Raw genomic sequence first — 21,129 nt, 5'->3', positions numbered from 1 at the left:
TATGTTGTATTTCCTTATCATGGAAAATCCCTGGTGTTAAATAACACTGCTCTGTGTCTCCTGGGATCCACTCTACAGAGTGTTAAAAACTAACACTGAAGCAGTTACAGTTAATTAAATCATTAAGTGATGATTTAACATTAGTGAGGAACACAGACATCACGAATCAGCGTATGAATCTTAGCAATGGTGACAATCAACAAAAAGTTTAATGCAGCAATGCATGCTGGGTGGCACCATAGTACAAAAGTCCCAGCATGCATTGCAGCATGAATAATTTATGCAGCTGAATGGCTACTTTTTTGTAGCCTGTTTTGTGATGTTTAATCGTCATCATTGTTCTTGATGTCTGTTTGTGTCTTAATAATGCTGTAGTTTTAAACTTCTTTTGTGTGTGAATGAAGATCTTGTTGTAGTTTCCCAGTGCTGGTAATGTGGAGTTCACATCTATTAATACTACAACATACTTTTGATGAAGGATTAAACAATGGATTAGATCAGTAAATCAGGTCTGATTGTCATCCTCGATACATAATCATCACCTGATCAGCTTTCCTCTCTGCTTTTTTCCATAACAAATGAGTTTTTTCACTCTGTTACAGCCAAATAAACTAATTGAAACTAAACTTGAAAAAGTCAAGGCCCCGATATATTTCAAATGAAATGGAAGAACGAACTGATGTGACATAATTTCGAACCAAATCAGGCCGAAATGAAGTTCGTTTTGGAAGTTCAAAACAGCTTTCCAACAGTTTCAGCTGGTAAACACCTTCGAACTACCATCGGTCCGTGGCCATTACGTAAGGAAGGTGTGCGCTGAGGCTCCGCCTTCTTTCACTCAGAAAATCTTTTCCAGTTCATTTCTCCTCTCGAATCTGTAGAAGTCAGACGTCTACGAGTGAAAATATGAACACTATTTTATAGTGTTGTAATATAAACGAAGCATGACTTTACTGGAGTGACTTTACAGAGCTCGTGCAAACAAACATATCCACGTTAGAAAATCCTTGCTAGTTTCTCAATTTTGTCGTGTTTATTTTGTTACTGAGAGGAAAGCGCGCAACATATTCATCTAACCGTCGCTCTCAGCAGTGTGGGCGGCGTCAGATATTCGATTACAGTATATCGCTGCTCACGTATTTCGAACTTTGTTTTACCTCTAAACGAAAAAGAGCTTCGTTTGAAGTATTTCGGGGCCTTAAGGCTGAACAGACACCTGAAGATTTTAAGCCCTCCCCAATGATCTGGGGTTTTGGCTCAATTCAGCAAAAACAAATCCTCAATTGTGTGGTGTCAATATAATTATTTAACTCTTCCCGATCAATGGAGGCCTATATAGACGAGAGATTGTGTTAAGAGGTTAGAAAGTACCCTCATTTGTACAACTCTAGCATGAAAGAATACAAAGATGTTTACATGGGTTGTAACTCGTGGTGAGATTGCTCAAAACTGCATATGCGCCGATTGTCTGTGTATGCGTATGAGTCGAAAGAAGTATACTTTGCAAGGCTGTGCGTTCGACCATGTGCATATATACCCAGGGCTTAAATGGATAAGTACATTATCAAGTTAATAAATCTTACACCATTTTGACATGATTAAAAACACTGAGTGACTGAAACAATCTTTTTTTTTTTTCCACTGGTTTGTTCAGTTTGAACATTGTTGTCCTTTATTTTTAAGATCTGAGGTGAATTAGCTTATCCATCTTGCTTTCAGTAGGCTGTCTATAAAGGTTATGAAAAATGATACTCAAACTCTAAATTATTTTTACATTAAACACTTTACATTTTACATTAATCTGCACCTGAGATTACGTTGTAGGCTTATAGTACTGTTTCATAGTTTGCATTGATTCATATTGTTAAATCTGTGCATTACGATTGCTTTCTTGTAGTATGGTGGATTTTTGTCCACATTTTGTTTAGATATAATATAATTACTCAGGAATGTCACTGTTGTATCGCCAGAAGGAATCATGCAATATATCCTAGGATTTTGTTAAATGCTGCCACTGGTAGACTGTCCATTTAATTATGGATGAAATAAAACAAAATAAGAATTTTCTCAATAAGACTCATTCTAAAAAAAAAAAAAGAAAAAAAGTCAAGCGCAAGTGTGTGTGGACAGTCCCGTACATGAAGATGAGAGAGATGAAACACGAGTTATTCAGTCCAGCAATATCATTAAAGCAGCTGTTTATTTGTGAATGTTAAAATATAAATTTATCTTCAGGTGATCCTGCGCTCTATCAGAACTGGAGATCTGGACCAGATGATGGAGACGAGTGTGCTGTGATGAAGAATGAACAATGGCATGATTTGTCATGTAGAGATACTCGACATTTCATCTGCAACAACAGTGAGTTCAGCTATTTAAAATTACAACCATTAATTTATAGATGCACCATATACCAAATATAATGATTAGAAAAAAACATGCATTATTTGTGAATGTTAAAATATAAATTGTGATAATTTTTTGATTGAGGTCCATATTATATAGACTAATACTGACTGACACAGACGTCAACATGCAAATAAAGGGACAGAGGTGGACAAATACACAAATATAGAGGAAGTGAATATGATATGGGGTTTTTGAGAAATAAACAAATGATGTGAAATGAGGTGATGAATGAGGGATTAGAGCAGATATAATGATCACACTGTTTAAAGCTGCAGACAGAAACATCAGACTCAGGACAGAAACACACGACCTCTAAAGTAAGAACAACTCACATGTTCATTCTTCAAACACAACTAGACTTTGAGATGTTAATATTGTCTGAATGATTGTGAATTTTGTTTTTCTGCTGTTTTTTAAATGACATGATCATGTTTTACTCCAAGATGAATATGGGATTATCTGAGTTTTTCAATGTGTTTCTTCCTCAGAAATGGAGCAAACTCTATATTTCATTCTTCTTCTCATTGGTGAGTGTGTTTGTTGTTTTATTGATGGTTTATAGTTTCAGTTTATAGTTTACCATGATGCTAGATGAACAAACTCAGGGTTATAGGATTAGTTTCGAGTTGACAAATCCAAACCACTCCAATCCGGCTTTGTTGGTACCATGATGCTGATCATCAACTTTCTATTTCAACTCAGGCTTTGATCCTGAGTTTGTGGAGCATGTGCACATGAATCTGTGACATCAGTGGCAAACAGCCAATCACATGCCTTGCAACAAAGAGAAACTGATTCACTTCTCGCGAGAGAGCCAGCGAGATTCAAAACTCTTTTGAGGTTAAGAGATTGAAGAAAATGAAAAATTCAAATGCATTTACACTAAAGAAAATACTTGTCCATGAAAGATGTCAAATAAAAGAAATGATCTTGCTCTATCAGTGCAAGTGAAACTTGTGAAGTTAGTTTATATAGTTGATAAAATATAGTGATAAACGTACGTACTGACGTACGTCTCCGTTCCCTCCTTCAGGGAACGAGGGTTACATACGTAACCGAGACGTTCTTGTGCATGGATTCAAGTTCAGTGATGTCATTCAGCTCCTTTATTTGACCAATGAGAGTTTGATGATTTCTGCCAAATTCTGACTTTAGTTCTTCAATGCTTCTTTTCAAATCACTTTTCAGTTTCCTGAAATATCAAACATTTTATCAGGATTAAACACTCAAACACTCAAACATGTATGGTCACATGTAGTAATTTTTAAAGTTTATTTACAGCTTATTTATATTATACATGATCTGTATATATTAATATTCATTTAAACTAGATGTTTAAAAATAACTTTAAACTAACATCGCTTGTGTAATGGATTAATAATAATATAGATCATATAGTAATTTTATAAATCATATATAAATCATAAAATAATTGTAATTATCATTAAAGCCAGACAATTTCATTGTTGAATATTTTTTTTACTATATAGTGACCTTTAATTTGGAGGAAGAGAAACTGGGGGAATGACTTTATTACGTTGGATGTGTCAGTGTCACTTAGCTTACATCTGATTGGCCCAATTTCGGTTTGAGATCTCTAACCCAGAACATAACCTGCCCTGGAGCAGGTTAGCCATGGAGCATAAGTTACCATGGCGATGAACACCCCTAAAAGTCAAGTTACTTTCATGGTACCTAAAACCCAGGATTGGAGTAAACTAATCTGAAACTTACCTGGCTAGCCAGCTAATCCAGCTTCATGGTACAGGCCCCAGGTTTGACTCTGTTATGAAAAGCATTAAATCAAAGCCTCTCTTTCACAGCTCTCTGCTCCGTATCTGAATGTGTTCAGCGTCAGTATTACTATATAAGTGAGGCGAAGAGCTGGACTGAAGCTCAGAGATACTGCAGAGAGAAATACACAGATCTGGCCACCGTTGACAACATGAACGACATGAACGTGGTGAAGAGTTTGATTGAGGTTAAGTATGTCTGGATTGGGCTGCAGAGAACGAGTGTTGATAAATGGCAGTGGTCTTCAGGTGATCCTGTGCTCTATCTGAACTGGTCTATTGGACAACCAAATAACGGACACGAGTGTGCTGTGATGAAGAATGGACAATGGCATGATGTGTCATGTAGTAACAACCAGACTTTCATCTGCAACAACAGTGAGTTCAACTTTTTAAAATTGCAAGCATTAATTAATTAGATGCACCATATACCAAATATAACGGCTCCAGAACATTTACTTCTGATTAGAAAAAACACGCTTCAACTGATGCCTTAATGTTTAATATCTTCATCACAAAGGGTCAGCACCACCAACATCATACCCAGTCAACAGTTTGTCTCTCAGTGATGTAAAAGTGTAACCTCACAGCGCTCTCACTGTGTGCTCATACTGTGGTCACAATGTGAGATCAGCCCAGCTAGAAATGTTATTGCTCAAAGCACAGAACATTACAGTAATAATGAACACAAACAACTTACAGAGCTTTACTTGTTCCACCTGACTGCTGCAGATTTATTTTGGTGTGGATTGTGTTGAAATAGAAACGCTCCAGGTAGAGCCTCACGGGTTTCCATCTCATAATTATAGTTACTCATGGAGTGAACGCAGCAGGAGCTCATTGTTTTGGTTCAGGAGGAACTGTTAAAGGCGCTGCTGTTTGTTTTTGGCTCTCGGTGACTGAAGTCTGTCTAACTCTGTATAACCTTATGAAACGCTCTGATGACGAGTGATGCAGGTGCATATGCAATGATTTATCAAAATTAAAACAACACAGGCTGATTATGTTGCCTAAATAATTTATTTAATTTGTACAGAGCCCCTAAAGTGACATGGTGGTGGAAAAAAATTTGGATTGGAAGAAAAAACTATTTTTCAAAGCTTTTGCATTCTCTGATAAAACCTGTTGTGAGTTCAGACAAACACTTCCTGTTTAATTTCCCTCAGGCAGTGGTTCAGACGTCTATTGCTGTGTCCCAATTTGCCTACTTATACTATGCCCTAAAAGTATGTACTCTTTCTGTGAACAAAAAGTACTTACTTTTGAATGTGTAGCAAAAGAGTAGACAAGCTTTGGGACATACTATCATGTCATACAATTGCATCTTTTCTTTCTGTCACAACCTGTCACCGCAAACTGGCCTGTCAATCATCTTACATAGTCCACATTTCATTTAGCTAATTTCCTACCGTATCGAAGAGAAATACAGCACGTTGATCTGCAGTCGTATTAATGCATAATGATGCCTTTAAAAGTTAATGGCCAGATCTTTGGTTAGGAAATGGCCAGATCAGATCTTTATAAAAGTCCACATTGGTATTTGTAGATGAAAAATAACACAGATAACATTAAATAAATATTTTCTATCAGGTTAAACTTTTTATTAGTCACTCAAACCTCTCATCATCGGTCGCGTACATATCCGCCATGTTTTGTAGTTTAACGCTTTTTACTCGTGTTTGTAGTTCAGAACTGAATCCTTGTCCAAAGCGCAATGGATTGTGGGCAATATTAGCCTTTATAGTGTGCATGGATCCACACTTCAAAAATCTACTGGAAATAGTAAACCATCCAGGGACTTTTGGGATACTCTTTTCAACATACTATGCTTTGGGACACACTTATTTTAATCTCACATATTACTTAGGACGGATAGTATGGACATTGTGACGCAGGGCAAGTCTATGTGTGCACATGCCTGGTGTTCGAAAGGTGTACATTTTTGTAGTAACATTTTACAGGTTTTGCACTTTGCAGACGGTCCCTTCAGCTCCTGCACATAGAGATCAATGTATTTACAGTGTGGAGGAAGACTCATTTTCCTCAAAACTAGGTTGTAGCTCGTTGACTACGATTGTAAAGAGATGTTATAGTGTTTTAGCAAAGTTTAGCTCATGAGTTATTGATCCAGGAAATCTGAATCTGTGAATATGTTGCCAACTTTACTGAACTTATCCATTCAGGTGTCTTTCACTGACGTCAAACCGTGTCTTGAACTAAACACTGAACATATTTCTTTATATTTAAGTCTCAGTTCAGAATCAAACTCTATTAACTGCTCCATTGTTAATGTACAGAGCTGTCTGAACCACTGCCTGAGGGAAATTAAACAAAGTGTGTGTCTGAACTCACAACAGGTTTTGTCAGAGAACGCAAAAGTTTAGAAATATTTTTTTTTTCTTCCATCCCAATTTTTTCCACCACCATGTCCCTTTATGGGCTCTGTACATCTAAAGTTAGAAAGATGTAGAAATCCAGTTTTGTAGAAAAATGTTTAAATGATTTAAATATGTCAATTTTTTTTAAGCTATGTGTAAAATAATAATAATAAAAGTGTAAATAGAATACAAAAACTTTATAAATACTTTTTTTTTTTCCTTTTTCAAAACACTACAAATCCATCCTTCTTAAAAAAAAAAAAAAAAAAAGTTGGTTTATGTCTTTAAAAAAAAAAACAAACAAAAAAAACAAACAAACAAAAAAACACACGCAACACACAACATCAGGGACTCATACTATAAATTAATATAAATCAAATAAATGCAAATGCATGAAATAAATAACAGCCAAATAAAATAAACAGTAAACTAAATAGTAAAATAAAGTAAATATTTTTAATTTCATGTTTCAATATTGTCCACCACATAAAACAAATAATTTAAAAATAACACACATACAAATACCTGTTACAATTGTGCAGGCATGAGAATGCAAATGCAAGCACCAACATCTAATAACAAAAAGGTAATCAATAACCAGGAGTAATCCATACACAGCAGACGAGAGCAACGACCAGGGCTGGACTGGGACAAAAAAATGGCCCTGGCATTTTTGCTCAGACCGGCCCACCACAATCGGTCGGACACCACCCACCAGAGTATTACAATTAATTGGTAGAGTTATTAAAAATACACTTAGTAAGAGTAGGATTTCTAGATGGACAATGTGCTCCATGATATAAAAGCTAGTTAACCCTTAGAACGTGGATGTAGAATACTGATAATTCTATAAAGATTTTTTTTTTTTTTTCAATGAAACAGACAGCAGAAAAACTATAATTTACAATTACAAATATACTTTGTTTTAAAGAGCACAAACCCCTGTTTAAGTGTCAAACATTTACCTCTCATTGTTTAGATACTCCCCATTAAAAACAATGAAAAAGAAAACTATACTACCAAATTACTCACAAAAAAACGTCCTAATAAAATGATATTCATGTTATTCACTTGCCATAAACAACCAAGTGTTCATACCAGATTAATAGGGTACAAGAGCTACAAAACAACTTTTTATAGCTGAAAAGTGAGATCTAGTAGACCATCATCACGACTAACAGCTATAAATAGACACCTATAGTCTCGTTGTGAAATAAACACATCATCAGTAATATTACATTATAATAATAACCTGAATTTTTTTTTTTTTTTTTTGAAAAATCAGATTGCATCATTTCAGGTTTTTTTAGTTCATGAGAAGGGCCGTTACTGCATAAGTGAACTCTGATAGCTACAAGGGCACTGCTAACTACAAAAAACAGTGCAAAATAACTTTTGCTGTGCTATTTGACTTTAGCTGACTGAGTGACCAGTGCAGTAGGTGACAGTCTGACTTTATAATAACGACGGCGATTATGTTGTCTTATAATATTCATTCATTTAAGCATCATCGTCGTCGTCGTCGCATCATGAGTCCCTCGCTGTTAATCATGTAACTACCCTGCATACCATTTCTATTATACTCTCCTGCTTACTCTTACATTGGCTTCACTGTCAGACACCTGCTGCTCCTCTGCCTTACAGGTGTCTCCTCCATGTTCTTCTATGTTCACCTGTTTTTGCACGTCAGGTAGGCCTACTGTAGGTTTGGAAACTGAAGCTACAGTAGCCTAACCGCACTAAACATGCCAGTAATTTTTGCACGTTGAGGCATCAACCGCTAAATTTTTTTATTTTTTTGCCCGCAACTTCTCCGCACCCCCCTTGCACTTGCGCTTTTGTTTCTCCATCCTCCTAATCCACAGATGTTCTGGCGAAACAGAGGGGACGGGGTGGCGTCTGTTAAGAGATGTGATTGGGCCAGCCCAGTGTCAGTATGGAAAATGAACCAATGGGCCGCTGTCCCTGCTTTATGGGCCGGTCGTTGGCCAATTTTATGTTTATTAAAAAAAATCATATCATATAGCGGCCCCGCCCTCAAGTGCGTCGGCCCACCGGGCATTTGCCCGGTATGCCAGATTACCAGTCCAGGCCTGGCAACGACCAACAAACAACAACTGAAGCGTAAAGGTTTAAATAGACATTAACAATGGACAGATAAGGGACAGGTGTTGGTGATATGACGTCATGGTAACTAATGAGGGTAACTATAACGACACACAAGGTACAAGGCAAAACAGGACAAAACACAGGAAGTAAAGATTGAAACAAAATTACACTTCAACATAAAAGTCCTACAAAACACAAGACAACACAGGGATCATGACAATACCACTAATTAAATAAAAATACAACAATGTTAACATTACTAAAATCATTTAGTAACACATTTAGGCTAATAGTCATTCAGTGCCGAACCTGTAAAAAGTAATGATAGTAATGAAAACAATATTCAATAGGCAAATTATTTAGTAATACATTCAAAGTCTTTTTTTTTAGTAAAGTGTCAAACCTGTAACAAGTAGAACAATTTGTCCACTACATATGCATGGAGAAAAAAAAAAAAAACTAATAATGATAACAATATTCAATCGGCAAGTCATTCAGTAATACATTGGCATTCAGTAAAGTGTCACGTAAACAGTAGGACCATTGTCCGCTATACATAAAACAATCAAATAGTCTGTGAGATGTGCTTTGAGTGTGTGAGCATGGATCACTCTGCATCTTCATCACTATGGCCTGTGTGGTGGGGAGCGGTACAGGTTAACACACACAAGCCCAAGTTTATCTACTTGTAGAAAATTTGACTACACCACCTGGGAGGGTTTCACTCAGGAAATAGAAATAAACCCCAAAGTTTGTTATTAGGTCACACAGGTTTGATTATCTTACAGAGAAATGTAGGCAGGAAACGTGGGCATCATATAAAAGTACAAAATTTATTCACAACTTGAATTCAAGATAGAAAAATCACTTAAAATGGCCTCAATGATACGGTGCCATTCCTGGCAGCTCTCTCTCCAATGACAGCTCAAAAATAAACAGATATACACAAACAAATTACATAAAAGACAAAAACTGCACACAAAAATCACAAACTCATATTATACCAAGTTACAAAAACAAACTTAACAACAAAAAGAAAACATTATCAGATAACATAACTCAGATCACACACTCGTACACTTCAAAAGTGTCACACGGCAAACGCTGAAGCAGCACCACCACACAAGATCTTTCACCCGTGGGACCTCAGCTCCTGAAAGAAATCAAAAACAAAATAAATAAATCTCATAAACAGAAATAAATGAAAATCAGTCAAAGGGAGTCACAATTCCACCATAAAACGATGGGTAACAGTCACCACAGTACAGCACAATTAACAATATACAAATATTCTAAAGAAAAAGATAAACAAAAACGAAAAAGCTTGGTTCAAACCACGAGGAAAACAGGACTCGTAAGGCCACATCATCCTTAGGCCAGCTCCAATAACTGAACGAACCTCCACCCCAAAGTAAACCAGTAAAGGTAAACTAGAACAATCACAGAAACCAGACAGCAGCAGCAGAAGTCTGCTTGTTATGGGTGTCCTAAAAAAGGGGGCCCTGTGTCGATTTCACAAGTGCTTCAAGACATAATCACGCAGAGGTGATCCCAATGTGTCTCGACGCAGCGTCTCATTCCCTATTCAGGGAACCAGGGTTACATAAGTAACCCGAGACGTTTTTTGGACAAGTAATTTTTACTCAACTCACTCTCCTTTTATATTTTTTCAGTACTCTTTCCACCCTGATTGTGAGTGCGCATTTTGTTTCAGTTTTGTTTTCACTCGCTCCGTGTCCAATAAAACAATCCACGTAGTCCGTTTTCTGATAAAATATCTTCCTTTAATCTTGCTTGTCAGTTAAATAAAACAAATAAAATTAAAAAAGCAAAATATAATCTTAGATCGTAAATATCACGGATGCGGTAAAGAAAACTCTGCGACTCCACTGTATTCCAAAGAACGCACTACCGCCCAAGCTTCACAGTCGTGATTCTTAAAGAGCCAGTACACAATTTTAACATATTACATATTTTCAATGTAAAAATACAGAATATTTATCCAAATGGTACACACAAACAAAGTAAGCTCACAAATGAAGCCAACTCAAACAAAAATATTCAAAAACTGAATCCAATCAAAATGGGCTCCTACATTACCGGCCCCTAATTGTTCTCAAACTCTTTGAAACAATTACTTAAATTTAAACAGAAGGAGCAAAATTATTTTAATATCCTAAGTAAATTCTTAAAGTCCAAAGCAACACAAATTTAGGTTCCTATAGACATATTGCCTTCACTACTCATTCTGCCTCCTGCAACAGGCAAAGTTTTGTTATGGGTCTTTCCAAAATGTTGGTTTTTGTCTTTTGGGACTTGTCGAACGAGACCCTTCTTGTCGGGAATAGTTTCAATAACTCTTGCTAACATCCATGAATTTCTAGGGGCGGAGTCATCAACTACCAGAACAATGTCTCCAACAGAGAAGTTTCTTTTTGTGTCGTTCCACTTTTGTCTCTGTTGCAGTTGTGGCAAATATTCACGACACCGACGTTTCCAAAACAAATCAGAAACATACTGCACCTGTTTCCATTTGCGTCTAGAATACAGGTCGTCTTTGTCAAACAGTCCTGGAGGCAATGATGGCTTTGTTTTGAGTAACAACAAGTGATTCGGTGTCAAAGCTTCTAGATCATTTACGTCGCTTGATGTTGCTGTTATTGGACGACTGTTAATTATAGCCTCTGCCTCACAGAAAACAGTTTGAAGGCATTCCTCATCAAGAACTTGTTCTCTGATTGTAGCATTAAGGATTTTTCTTATTGAGCATATCAGTCTCTCCCATGCCCCGCCATGGTGAGACCCAGTGGGAGGATTGAAAACCCACTTAATTCCTTGCTGGCAGAGATGGTCTTGAATTTTTTCGTTGTTCCATTTTTCAATGGATTGTCTTAATTCACGCTCGGCAGCTACAAAATTGGTCCCATTGTCTGACCTGAGAACTTTCACTTGTCCTCTTCTGGCTACAAACCGACGTATAGCATTCAGACAGGAATCGGTGTCCAACGAAGAAACCACTTCGTTGGACACTGCACAAATTGCTAAGCAAGTGAAGATAACACCATATTTCTTGACAAGGCTTCTTCCACGTTTAACCATGAATGGTCCAAAGTACTCTACACCTACTCTTGTAAAAGGTGGATCATCTGGTAACACCCTCTCTGTTGGTAAGTCTGCCATTATTTGCTTTCCTGTGGAGGAATGTAAACAACGACAAATAACACATCTTGCTAGCATTTTTCTGATTGCAGATTTGGCACCTGGTATCCAGTATTTCTGTTGCAGTGTAGAAGTCATGTGATTTCTGCCACTGTGTCCTGTTTTCTCATGAATATTCTGGAGGATTAAGTTGGTAACATGAAGATCCTTAGAAATAATCATAGGACGCTTGCTTTCTTCCGGCATAGCAGCGTTGCTAAGTCTTCCGCCGACACGTAAAACTTCACTGTGCAACTGGGGGTTTAACCTGTAGATCGAACTGTTTTTCTTTATGGCTTGTCCACTTTGCAGAGCTGATATCTCCTCAGCAAACTTCTCTCTTTGACAGTACTTCACTATTTCAAGCTCAGCCTCCTTCAAATCATCAACTGAAATGTTACTTCCTTTCCATTTAGCTTTGATATCTTCCATCCTTTTGTTCACTATCTGCTTGCCTTTACTTGAATTGGCTAGAGTCTCTGCAGCAGTAAGTGTCTTTCTCTTTTGCACAAGTTCCAACAGCATGGTCTTAAATTTTAGAATCCACGCTACAATGCGCTGAAGCTTTATCCAAGAGGAGAAATGATCCATCAGTTGTCTAACAGAACTGTTATTATGTTGGGTCTGTATTGAATTGACCAACACAGACTTCTTGATCTCTGGATCATCTGCAGATATCATAATTTCTTCCATGCTCTTTGGCCACTTCTCAGTGGATTGGTAAAGAAATTTTGGGCCTGAGATCCACTTTTCATTTTGCATGAAAGTGTTGACCTTTTGCCCCCTCGAGGCGCAATCTGCTGGATTTGAGCCAGTTACAACATGGTTCCACTGTTCGATCTTTGAGGCCTTCAGAATTGTTGTGACTCTGTTCGCCACAAATGTTCTGAATCTTGTGCTTTCATTTCTGAGATATTTAAGTACAGCTGTGCTGTCTGTCCAGAAGACTGAAGGTTTAAGTTTCAGCTGTAACTCTCCTTTTAACATCAGATCCATCTTTGTGGCAACTGTCGCAGCTGTCAATTCCATTCGTGGGATTGTAGGCCTTTTTAGAGGGGCAACTCTGGCCTTCCCTATCATCAATGCACAGTGCACCTGGTCCTGTTGATTACGTAGAAGAAGATAGCTTGCTGTACCATACGTATCTTCACTCGCATCTGCAAAGTGATGTAGTTGTGCCACAACTAGGGATGTCCCGATCCGATCACGTGATCGGAAATCGGGCCCGATCACGTGGTTTCAGACTCGATCGGAATCGGACGTTACCTCCCGATCAGGACTCGGATATATATGTATATATATTCTCATTATTTTTAACACATCTATAGTTATGCGGTGGCACAGAGTTAGGCCTGTTTCACACTGCAAGTGTAAGCGTATTTTTTTCGGCGTGCATGTTAACCAACCTGTAACCAATGGATGCATTCACACTGCCAGCAGGAGGAGCTCGCGTCAGGCAGGAGCGTCGCGTAAGCAGCAGTGCCGCGATCGTCTCGGCACGAGTCTATCCCTGTGTCTCAATCAGCTCCCTAGCTCTTTAGGTTGTGAATCAGTATATAATGAAAGTGAATGTGGCTGATACCCTGATCAGTGCCCTGACTACTGAACTAGGGAGCTGATTGAGACACACGGTGCGCTGCTGACGCTCGATTAAAGTGAAAGCACACTTTTGATGGACAAAATAAATGTAATTTCACACACAAAGTGTTCGAAATGCACAGAATAAGCATGTCTAATGTGTTTTAACAAGAATTTGAGTATGACAGAAAAGAAAATTAAGAATCAAAAATTATTATAGAAGATTTACCCATTTAAACTTGTTTTTAATTATTCAGTTTGGGTTAAAGTATGGTGTATTATAAAAAACTAAAGTAAACTAGCCAGAAAATATGATATATAAACATTATTTTAGTTATTACACAGACTGCAGCATACCCAAATCAAACCAGAGTTTGCTGTCTTTTTTCACCGAGTTTGCTGTCTTGCTGTCTATTTATATAATATAAAAACAAAGTCTAATATAAAACCAAATATATTTGTTTTTATATTAGACTTTTTTTATATTTACTGTTGCACTAAAGTGAAGTGAAGAATTTATGTTATTTATTACTTGATTGTTCAAGCTACCTCACAGAAGTGCTCTGTTTGTTAAATGTTAAATGTTAAAATAAGGTGAATTAAATAAAAAATAAGGAACATCCTGGATCTGTTTTTTCGCTCTTCTTTATTTTTTTGTATTTATTCTTTTGTATCTTTATTCTTTTCTTATGTATTATAGAAGTATCGGATCGGGACTCGGTATCGGTAGGTACTCAAAATCAAATGACTCGGACTCGGACTCAAGGGCAAAAAAACTTGATCGGGACATCCCTAGCCACAACTGTTTCTCCGAAATCTGCTGGTTTAATGCATCTGCTCACCTTGAACTCTTCAAGCTGATGAAGTCCACTGAGCCAGTCTGTCCACCTTTGTTTTGCTTGCTCTGGAAGATCATCATCCCATCCTATTTTCAGTCTGCATAAATCCTGCAGGATCATCTTTGCTGGTAAAACTACAGGTGCAAGAAACCCCAATGGGTCATAGATAGAGCTGACGATCGAGAGCAGCCCTCGTCGAGTGAATGGACGATCTTTAATGACTATTTTGAATTGAAATGTGTCTGACTTGACATTCCAGTGGATGCCCAATGCTCTTTCCATTGGCAGTGTTTCCTGATCAAGATCCAAGTTTTTCATTCCATCAGCCCATTCATTCTAAGGGATAGCTGCTAGCACAGCGCGACTGTTGCTTGTCCACTTGACCAGGCGAAAACCTCCTTTGGAACATATTACTCGCAGACCATGATATAACTCTATGGCTTGTGTCTCAGTGGCTGTGGACTTTAAACAGTCATCTACGTAAACATTTTGAAGAACAGCATCAGCAACATCAGGTTTGAACAGTGTGCCATGATCTTCAGCACACTTCCTCAAAGCATAGCAGGCGCAGCTGGGCGAAGAAGTAGCGTCAAATAAGTGGACAACCATTTTATGTTCCACCAAGTCTCCGTTATAATCTCTGTGAGGCCACCACAGGAACCTGAGAAGATTTGAATCCTCTTCATGGATGCGAACCTGGTGGAACATAGCTTCCACATCTGCCATAAAGGCGATCCTTTCTTGTCTGAATCTTGAAATGACACCAACAAGATTACTTGTGAGGTTGGGACCTTGTAAATGTTGTTGGTTCAACGACATCCCTTGATAAGATGCCCCACAGTCAAAAACAACCCTCAGTTTGTGCTTGACGGGATGGTACACCCCATGGTGAGGTATGTACCATATTTTGCCATCTGTTTGCTTGTCGTTGTCTTCTGTGAGCTCAACAGCATAATCATTTTTGATTAAACTGTTCATGAAAGATGTATACTCTGTGTGGAAATCAGGATTTCTGATGAATTTTCTTTTCAAATTCAGAGCGTGTTGTTCAGCCACCACACGATTATTTGGCAACTGTATAGCCTTGTTCTTCAAAGGCAGGCACAAGCTGTAATGACCATCTACAAGCTTAGCTGACTCAGACATAATTTTCATGAATTGGAGGTCTTCCTTGGACATTTCCACTTGATCATCCTTTTCTGCTTCAGGGAAATCCTGCTTGAATTGCTGTTGCCACAAGTCTTCTAATCTGGCTACTGATAGTCTTCTGCTCTCTCAGAAGCTGCTTTGCCTTAAGATAGCCTTCTGATGGATTCATATGTAGACAGCTACGAACCAGTTCCTTAGGCTTTCCAGTTGTGTACTGTTCCATGAAGTACAAACGGTCTTTATCATTATCGGTACGATCTTCAACGCCATGTTCGAAGGCCCGAATGAACAACTTATAATCGAGAGGATCTTCTTTGAAAATAGGTATGTCAACTGAAGGAAGCATGGACATTTTTTGATGCTTCACTAAGCACTCAGTGATGTTGGCTTGGAGCTCCATGGCATTGCATAATGTTCCAACTACGTTTCCCTCTCTACCTGTAGAAGGTTCATTTGGGTTGGAGTTATTAGTTGACTGTGGCCTAAGAGGTTGAAAAACGTTATCAAGCAGACTTTCCTGTTTCAGTACATCTTCACGAGGCGTTATGCTACCTGTTTCCAGATCCATTCCCTTGTGACTTACTGCTGAAGACCGACAACTTTCATACTGCTTAATAACTTTAATCTTAGCATCTGACACTGCAAGGGCAACTTCTAGCTCGAATTCTTCTCTTTTAGCTTTTAGTTCAGCCTCTTGTCGTTCAATAGCTTGTATCTTCTTCAATGCAGCATGTTTAACAAGCAGTGCAGCTCTTTCTGCTTCAGCAGATATTTGTGCAGAAGAAGTTATAGATCTGCCATCTACTGACCCATGTTTCTTATGCTTCTTACTGGAAGTCACTGACACAGAGGAAATGCTATCATCAGGATTCACTTCTAGATCGCACTGTATTGCTTGCTCAGCATTTTCTGCAACCTGTTTCATCCACTTGTTGACTGCATTAATAAATCTTTCACATGAGCTGACTCTTGGTTCAAACCATGTATGCTGGTCCTTTGCATAATCTTCATCAGACATAAACTCCTCAACAGCGTGATTCAACTGACAAATCTTTATACAAATTTTTGTACTCAGTTTCCAGTTTAGTTCGAACAATGTCAATATGTGCAGAATCATCCATAAGTTGTTCAATTTCCTTAGATTTACTTGTGAGCTGAGCAACTTTAGCTTTCCTTGACTGCAAAAGCCTTTGCAATTTTTCTTCCTTTGCTTTCTCCGTCATTTTTATTGGCCTTTTAGCACTAGTGCAATCCTCATTTATCTTCGTACTTTCATCCATTCTTTAGTTTAAACCATCAAAACGAATGATTAATTGTCCTTATATCGTTTACTGAACTGTGCAGTATCACGTTTATATTTTTTTACCTCGGAAATCTTCTCCGCAGAAACTGCGCCATTAGATCGCGGGTAGATAAGGCCGCGCTTCTGAGGTAATCCTAGAACGTCCTTTTCCAACGAAACTCCACATAACATGTACTGCAAGATCCACTGTTCCGTAAAACATCCACATATCTCCGTGTCAAACACGTCCTTATCCTTCAGGAGTTAGTTTTCTTTAGGCCTACTAATGTGAGTGCGCATTTTGTTTCAGTTTTGGTTTCACTCGCTCCGTGTCCAATAAAACAATCCACGTAGTCCATTTTCTGATAAAATATCTTCCTTTAATCTTGCTTGTCAGTTAAATAAAACAAATAAAATTAAAAAAGCAAAATATAATCTTAGATCGTAAATATCACGGATGCGGTAAAGAAAACTCTGCGACTCCACTGTATTCCAAAGAGCGCACTACCGCCCAAGCTTCACAGTCGTGATTCTTAAAGAGCCAGTACACAATTTTAACATATTACATATTTTCAATGTAAAAATACAGAATATTTATCCAAATGGTACACACAAACAAAGTAAGCTCACAAATGAAGCCAACTCAAACAAAAATATTCAAAAACTGAATCCAATCAAAATAGGCTCCTACACTGATGACAGGTTTAAACTAACACTCATTCTGTTCACCTGTAGGTGTCGCTATTACCAAAATTATGTTACTTTTTAAAATCATCATGATGTTCACAAATGTTACTTCATGTTAAATCTTTAAAATAATCCTGAAGATATTGAGAAGATTCAGTATATCATCAGCTGTAGAAACAGTCTTTGAATGACACGTGTTTCTGATGTTTCCACTGCTGCTCCTGTTCACATCAAACCATAAAGCAGTGTGAGAATAATTAACTTTTTTTTATTATTGTTTTTCTTAAAGCAAACACAGGACTCGTCTTTGTCAATCAGATGAAGAATTGGAGAGACGCTCAGAGTTACTGCAGACAGAATCACATTGATCTGGTCAGTGTGAGGAACCAGAATGAGAATCAACAGCTTCAGCAGTTCATTAGTAATAATAGTCACATATCTGGTGATGTCTGGATCGGTCTGTTCAGAGTCTCATGGCAGTGGTCAGATCAGAGTGACTCCTTATTCAGATACTGGAAGTCTGGTGAACCTAATGATGTAAATGAAAAATGTGCAGTGATCACTGATGACACTCAGAGAGAATGGAATGACAACCCTTGCTACAAGGAATTTCCTTTTGTGTGTCATGAAGGTGAGCAGATCCTCACAAACACACACAATCCATCCATCACCTCCAGATATCTTAAAGGGTTAGTTCATCCCAAAATATAATTTCTGTCATTAATTATTCACCCTCATGTCGTTCCAAACCTGTAAGACTTTCATTCATCTTCAGAACACAAATGAAGATATTTTTAATGACAAAATGCTCAAAGATCAAAAAAATGAAAGATCCGCACACGAGAATGAAGTCAAAAAAGCTCCAACGAATTTATTATCCAGAGGCCACAAAAAGTGCAAGACAAGACTGTACACTCTGCACTTGCACTTTTTTTGGCGTCTGGATAATAAATTCGATTGATTCTCTTCAGAAAATTTGGACTAAACTGCTTGATTCATATGGATTAATTTTCTGATCTCTTTATGGAGTTGTTGAAGTGTCAATTGAGTTAAAAAAGCAGTGAATGGAAGGAAATCTGACAGCATTGTGTCATCAAAAACATCTTAATTTGTGTTCTGAAGATGAATTAAAGTCTTACGAGTTTGGGATGACACGAGGATGAGTAATTAATGACAGAAATTTAATTTTGGGGCGAACTAACCCTTTAAAGTTCACACTACATGTCTGACATGACAAATTCCTCCACAGTGTTTGTTCTGCATGTTGTTTTTGATCAGTCTCTCTCTAGTTTCTGCTTGTGGTTTGTTTTGTGTCCAGAAAAACTGATTCTGATCAAAGAGAATCTGACGTGGTCTGAAGCTCTGACATACTGCAGACAGAATCATACGTATCTGGTCTCGGTTCATTCAGGAGAGATTCAGCGTCGTGTGATGAATGTGGTCAAATGGGCGTCTACTGAGGCGGTGTGGTTGGGTTTGCGTCACTCCTGCACTCTGGGCCTCTGGTTCTGGGTGAGCGGACAGACCGAGTGCTATCAGAACTGGGCTCCAGGGAACGGCACAGGAGAGGACTGTGAGCATACAGTGAGATCTGGAGCAGTTCAGTCTGGAGGAGATCAGCTCTGGATCAGCCGTCCTGAGACTGACAGACTCAACTTCATCTGCAGCAGAAATTAAGAGTGAAGGATTCGTTTGTGCTGTTCTTTCACGACTGGCACATCTTTTTTAATTGGCAAACACTTTTTGTTCTGTTTTCATCAGATAATGTGCTTATATCAGTACAATTAAATTAATTTTAGAGTATAAAATACCAGTGTGCACTATATATGTTTTAAAGACCCCATGAAATCAAAATGAGTTTTCATCTGTGGCTTTTAGAAACATTTGGAAATTGCAGTCATTCTCTTCTGGAAAAATGGCTCAATATTTTTAACACAGACTGTTCAATCAAACACACTTACAGTCAACTAGACATTAGAAGATCATGATTCAAGGATTTGGCATAAATCATATTGACTATTTAAAAGAAAATCAAAGTAAAGCACAATCACATCAGTTGATTTCATGGGATCTTGGGATTCTGGTGGTGTGGATACTTTCTTCTACTCCTGTTTCTAGTCATATCTTTACAAATGACTTTAAAATGAAAAAATAATTTAAAATGATTGAGCATCTATATGTCTTAGTGAAATGAAATATGGTTTATTCTTAAAGAAAAACTAAAAGTTGAGTATAAAGTTTCTTGTAACCTGTAATTCAACAACACCAGCTCAAATAAACATCTTTACTAACAGCATTCTTGTGTTGTGACGTTTATAAAACACAAATATACATACAATTTTAATAATAGAAAATGTTGAATGACATATAGATTCTTTCAACTTATTTATTATCAACTCTAGACAGTAAAATCCCCAGAGTTAAATCAGCTCAGAGTTCATATGTTCCTCTCTAAATAGAGTTAAAGTAACACTGCAGAAAAATATCACTGTTATTCCAAGTGCCACATGACAGATTTGAAGAGCAACAGACAACTTTACCAGCTCAAATATTTATTTTTTATTTTCTTAATGTTCATATTTATTGTGTTTGGTCTTCAATGATTGGCCATTAATAAACATTTGCTAATATTGTCTTATTATGTAACCCTCTCCAGCCGGGTTCACTCATATAATGTCCTGACAGGAGCCCTGCTGTCCCAGATGTAGTTACAAAGATAATGACTGGTGCTTTCCTGAAAATTAGATACACAAGAACAATTTGTTATATAGCGCTGTGCCTCCAATTAATAAACCTTACTATTATGTGTTTGAATAAACAATGTATTAAATAGACAATAACTAAACAAAAATAACAATAAAACAAAAGAAAAATATGAATAATGTATATCAATTTACACAGTGGAAGAAACAAAAATTGTTAAGGGAAAATCACAATGAACTACACACAGTATGATAAAGTCCTATAGTTCAACACTGTACGAGACCCCAAAAATACAATGACTACATATAGCTGAACTAATCAATCAGTTTCCTCAAATACAATGAATCACACTATAGAAGAAATCAATAATGACTTGTTGGAAACAGAGATGACTCTTAAAGGGTTAGTTCACCCAAAAATGAAAATTCTGTCATTTATTACTCACCCTCATGTCGTTCCACACCCGTAAGACCTTCGTTCATCTTCAGAACACAAATTAAGATATTTTAGTTGAAATCCGATGGCTCCGTGAGCCTCCATAGGAAGCAATGACATTTCCTCTGTCAAGATCCATTAATGTACTAAAAACATATTTAAATCAGTTCATGTGAGTACAGTGGTTCAATATTAATATTATAAAGCGACAAGAATATTTTTGGTGCACCAAAAAAAAAAAAAAATAACGACTTATATAGTGTTGGCAGATTTCAAAACACTGCTTCAGGAAGCATCAGAGCATAATGAATCAGTGTGTCGAATCAGCGGTTGGGAGCGCCAAAGTCACGTGATTTCAGCCGTTAGCGGTTTGACACGCGATCTGAATCATGATTCGACACACTGATTCATTTATGATCCGAATCTTCCTGAAGCAGTGTTTTGAAATCGGCCATCATTAAATAAGTCGTTATTTTGTTTTTTGTTTTTGGCGCACCAAAAATATTCTCGTTGCTTTATAATATTAACATTGAACCACTGTACTCACATGAACTAATTTAAATATATTT

General features: G+C 37.5%; 1 protein-coding gene across 1 annotated transcript; it reads left to right on the top strand.

Annotated features, from left to right (window-relative positions):
• Positions 1-2,514: 2,514 nt before the first annotated feature.
• On the top strand, positions 2,515-19,718 carry LOC125264372 (macrophage mannose receptor 1-like). Its single transcript, XM_048183637.1, has 5 exons — positions 2,515-2,726; positions 2,898-2,936; positions 4,233-4,580; positions 17,712-18,042; positions 18,712-19,718. The coding sequence occupies exons 2-5, from the start codon at positions 2,900-2,902 to the stop codon at positions 19,097-19,099; spliced, it is 1,104 nt and encodes a 367-aa protein (XP_048039594.1). The 5' UTR covers positions 2,515-2,726; positions 2,898-2,899; the 3' UTR covers positions 19,100-19,718.
• Positions 19,719-21,129: the final 1,411 nt, after the last annotated feature.

This window comes from Megalobrama amblycephala, linkage group LG3 (genome assembly GCF_018812025.1).
Source record: "Megalobrama amblycephala isolate DHTTF-2021 linkage group LG3, ASM1881202v1, whole genome shotgun sequence".
Lineage (NCBI taxonomy): Eukaryota > Metazoa > Chordata > Actinopteri > Cypriniformes > Xenocyprididae > Megalobrama > Megalobrama amblycephala.
Note: the sequence above shows the minus strand (reverse complement) of the source record. Positions and strands in the feature narration are given on the sequence as shown.

Coding starts and splice junctions, on each gene's coding strand:
- LOC125264372 (XM_048183637.1), top strand. CDS start 2,900: ATGGAGCAAACTCTATATTTCATTCTTCTTCTCATTG. Junction 2,937..4,232: donor TTTCATTCTTCTTCTCATTG/GTGAGTGTGTTT, acceptor TCTCTTTCACAG/CTCTCTGCTCCGTATCTGAA. Junction 18,043..18,711: donor TACAAGGAATTTCCTTTTGT/GTGTCATGAAGG, acceptor GTCTCTCTCTAG/TTTCTGCTTGTGGTTTGTTT.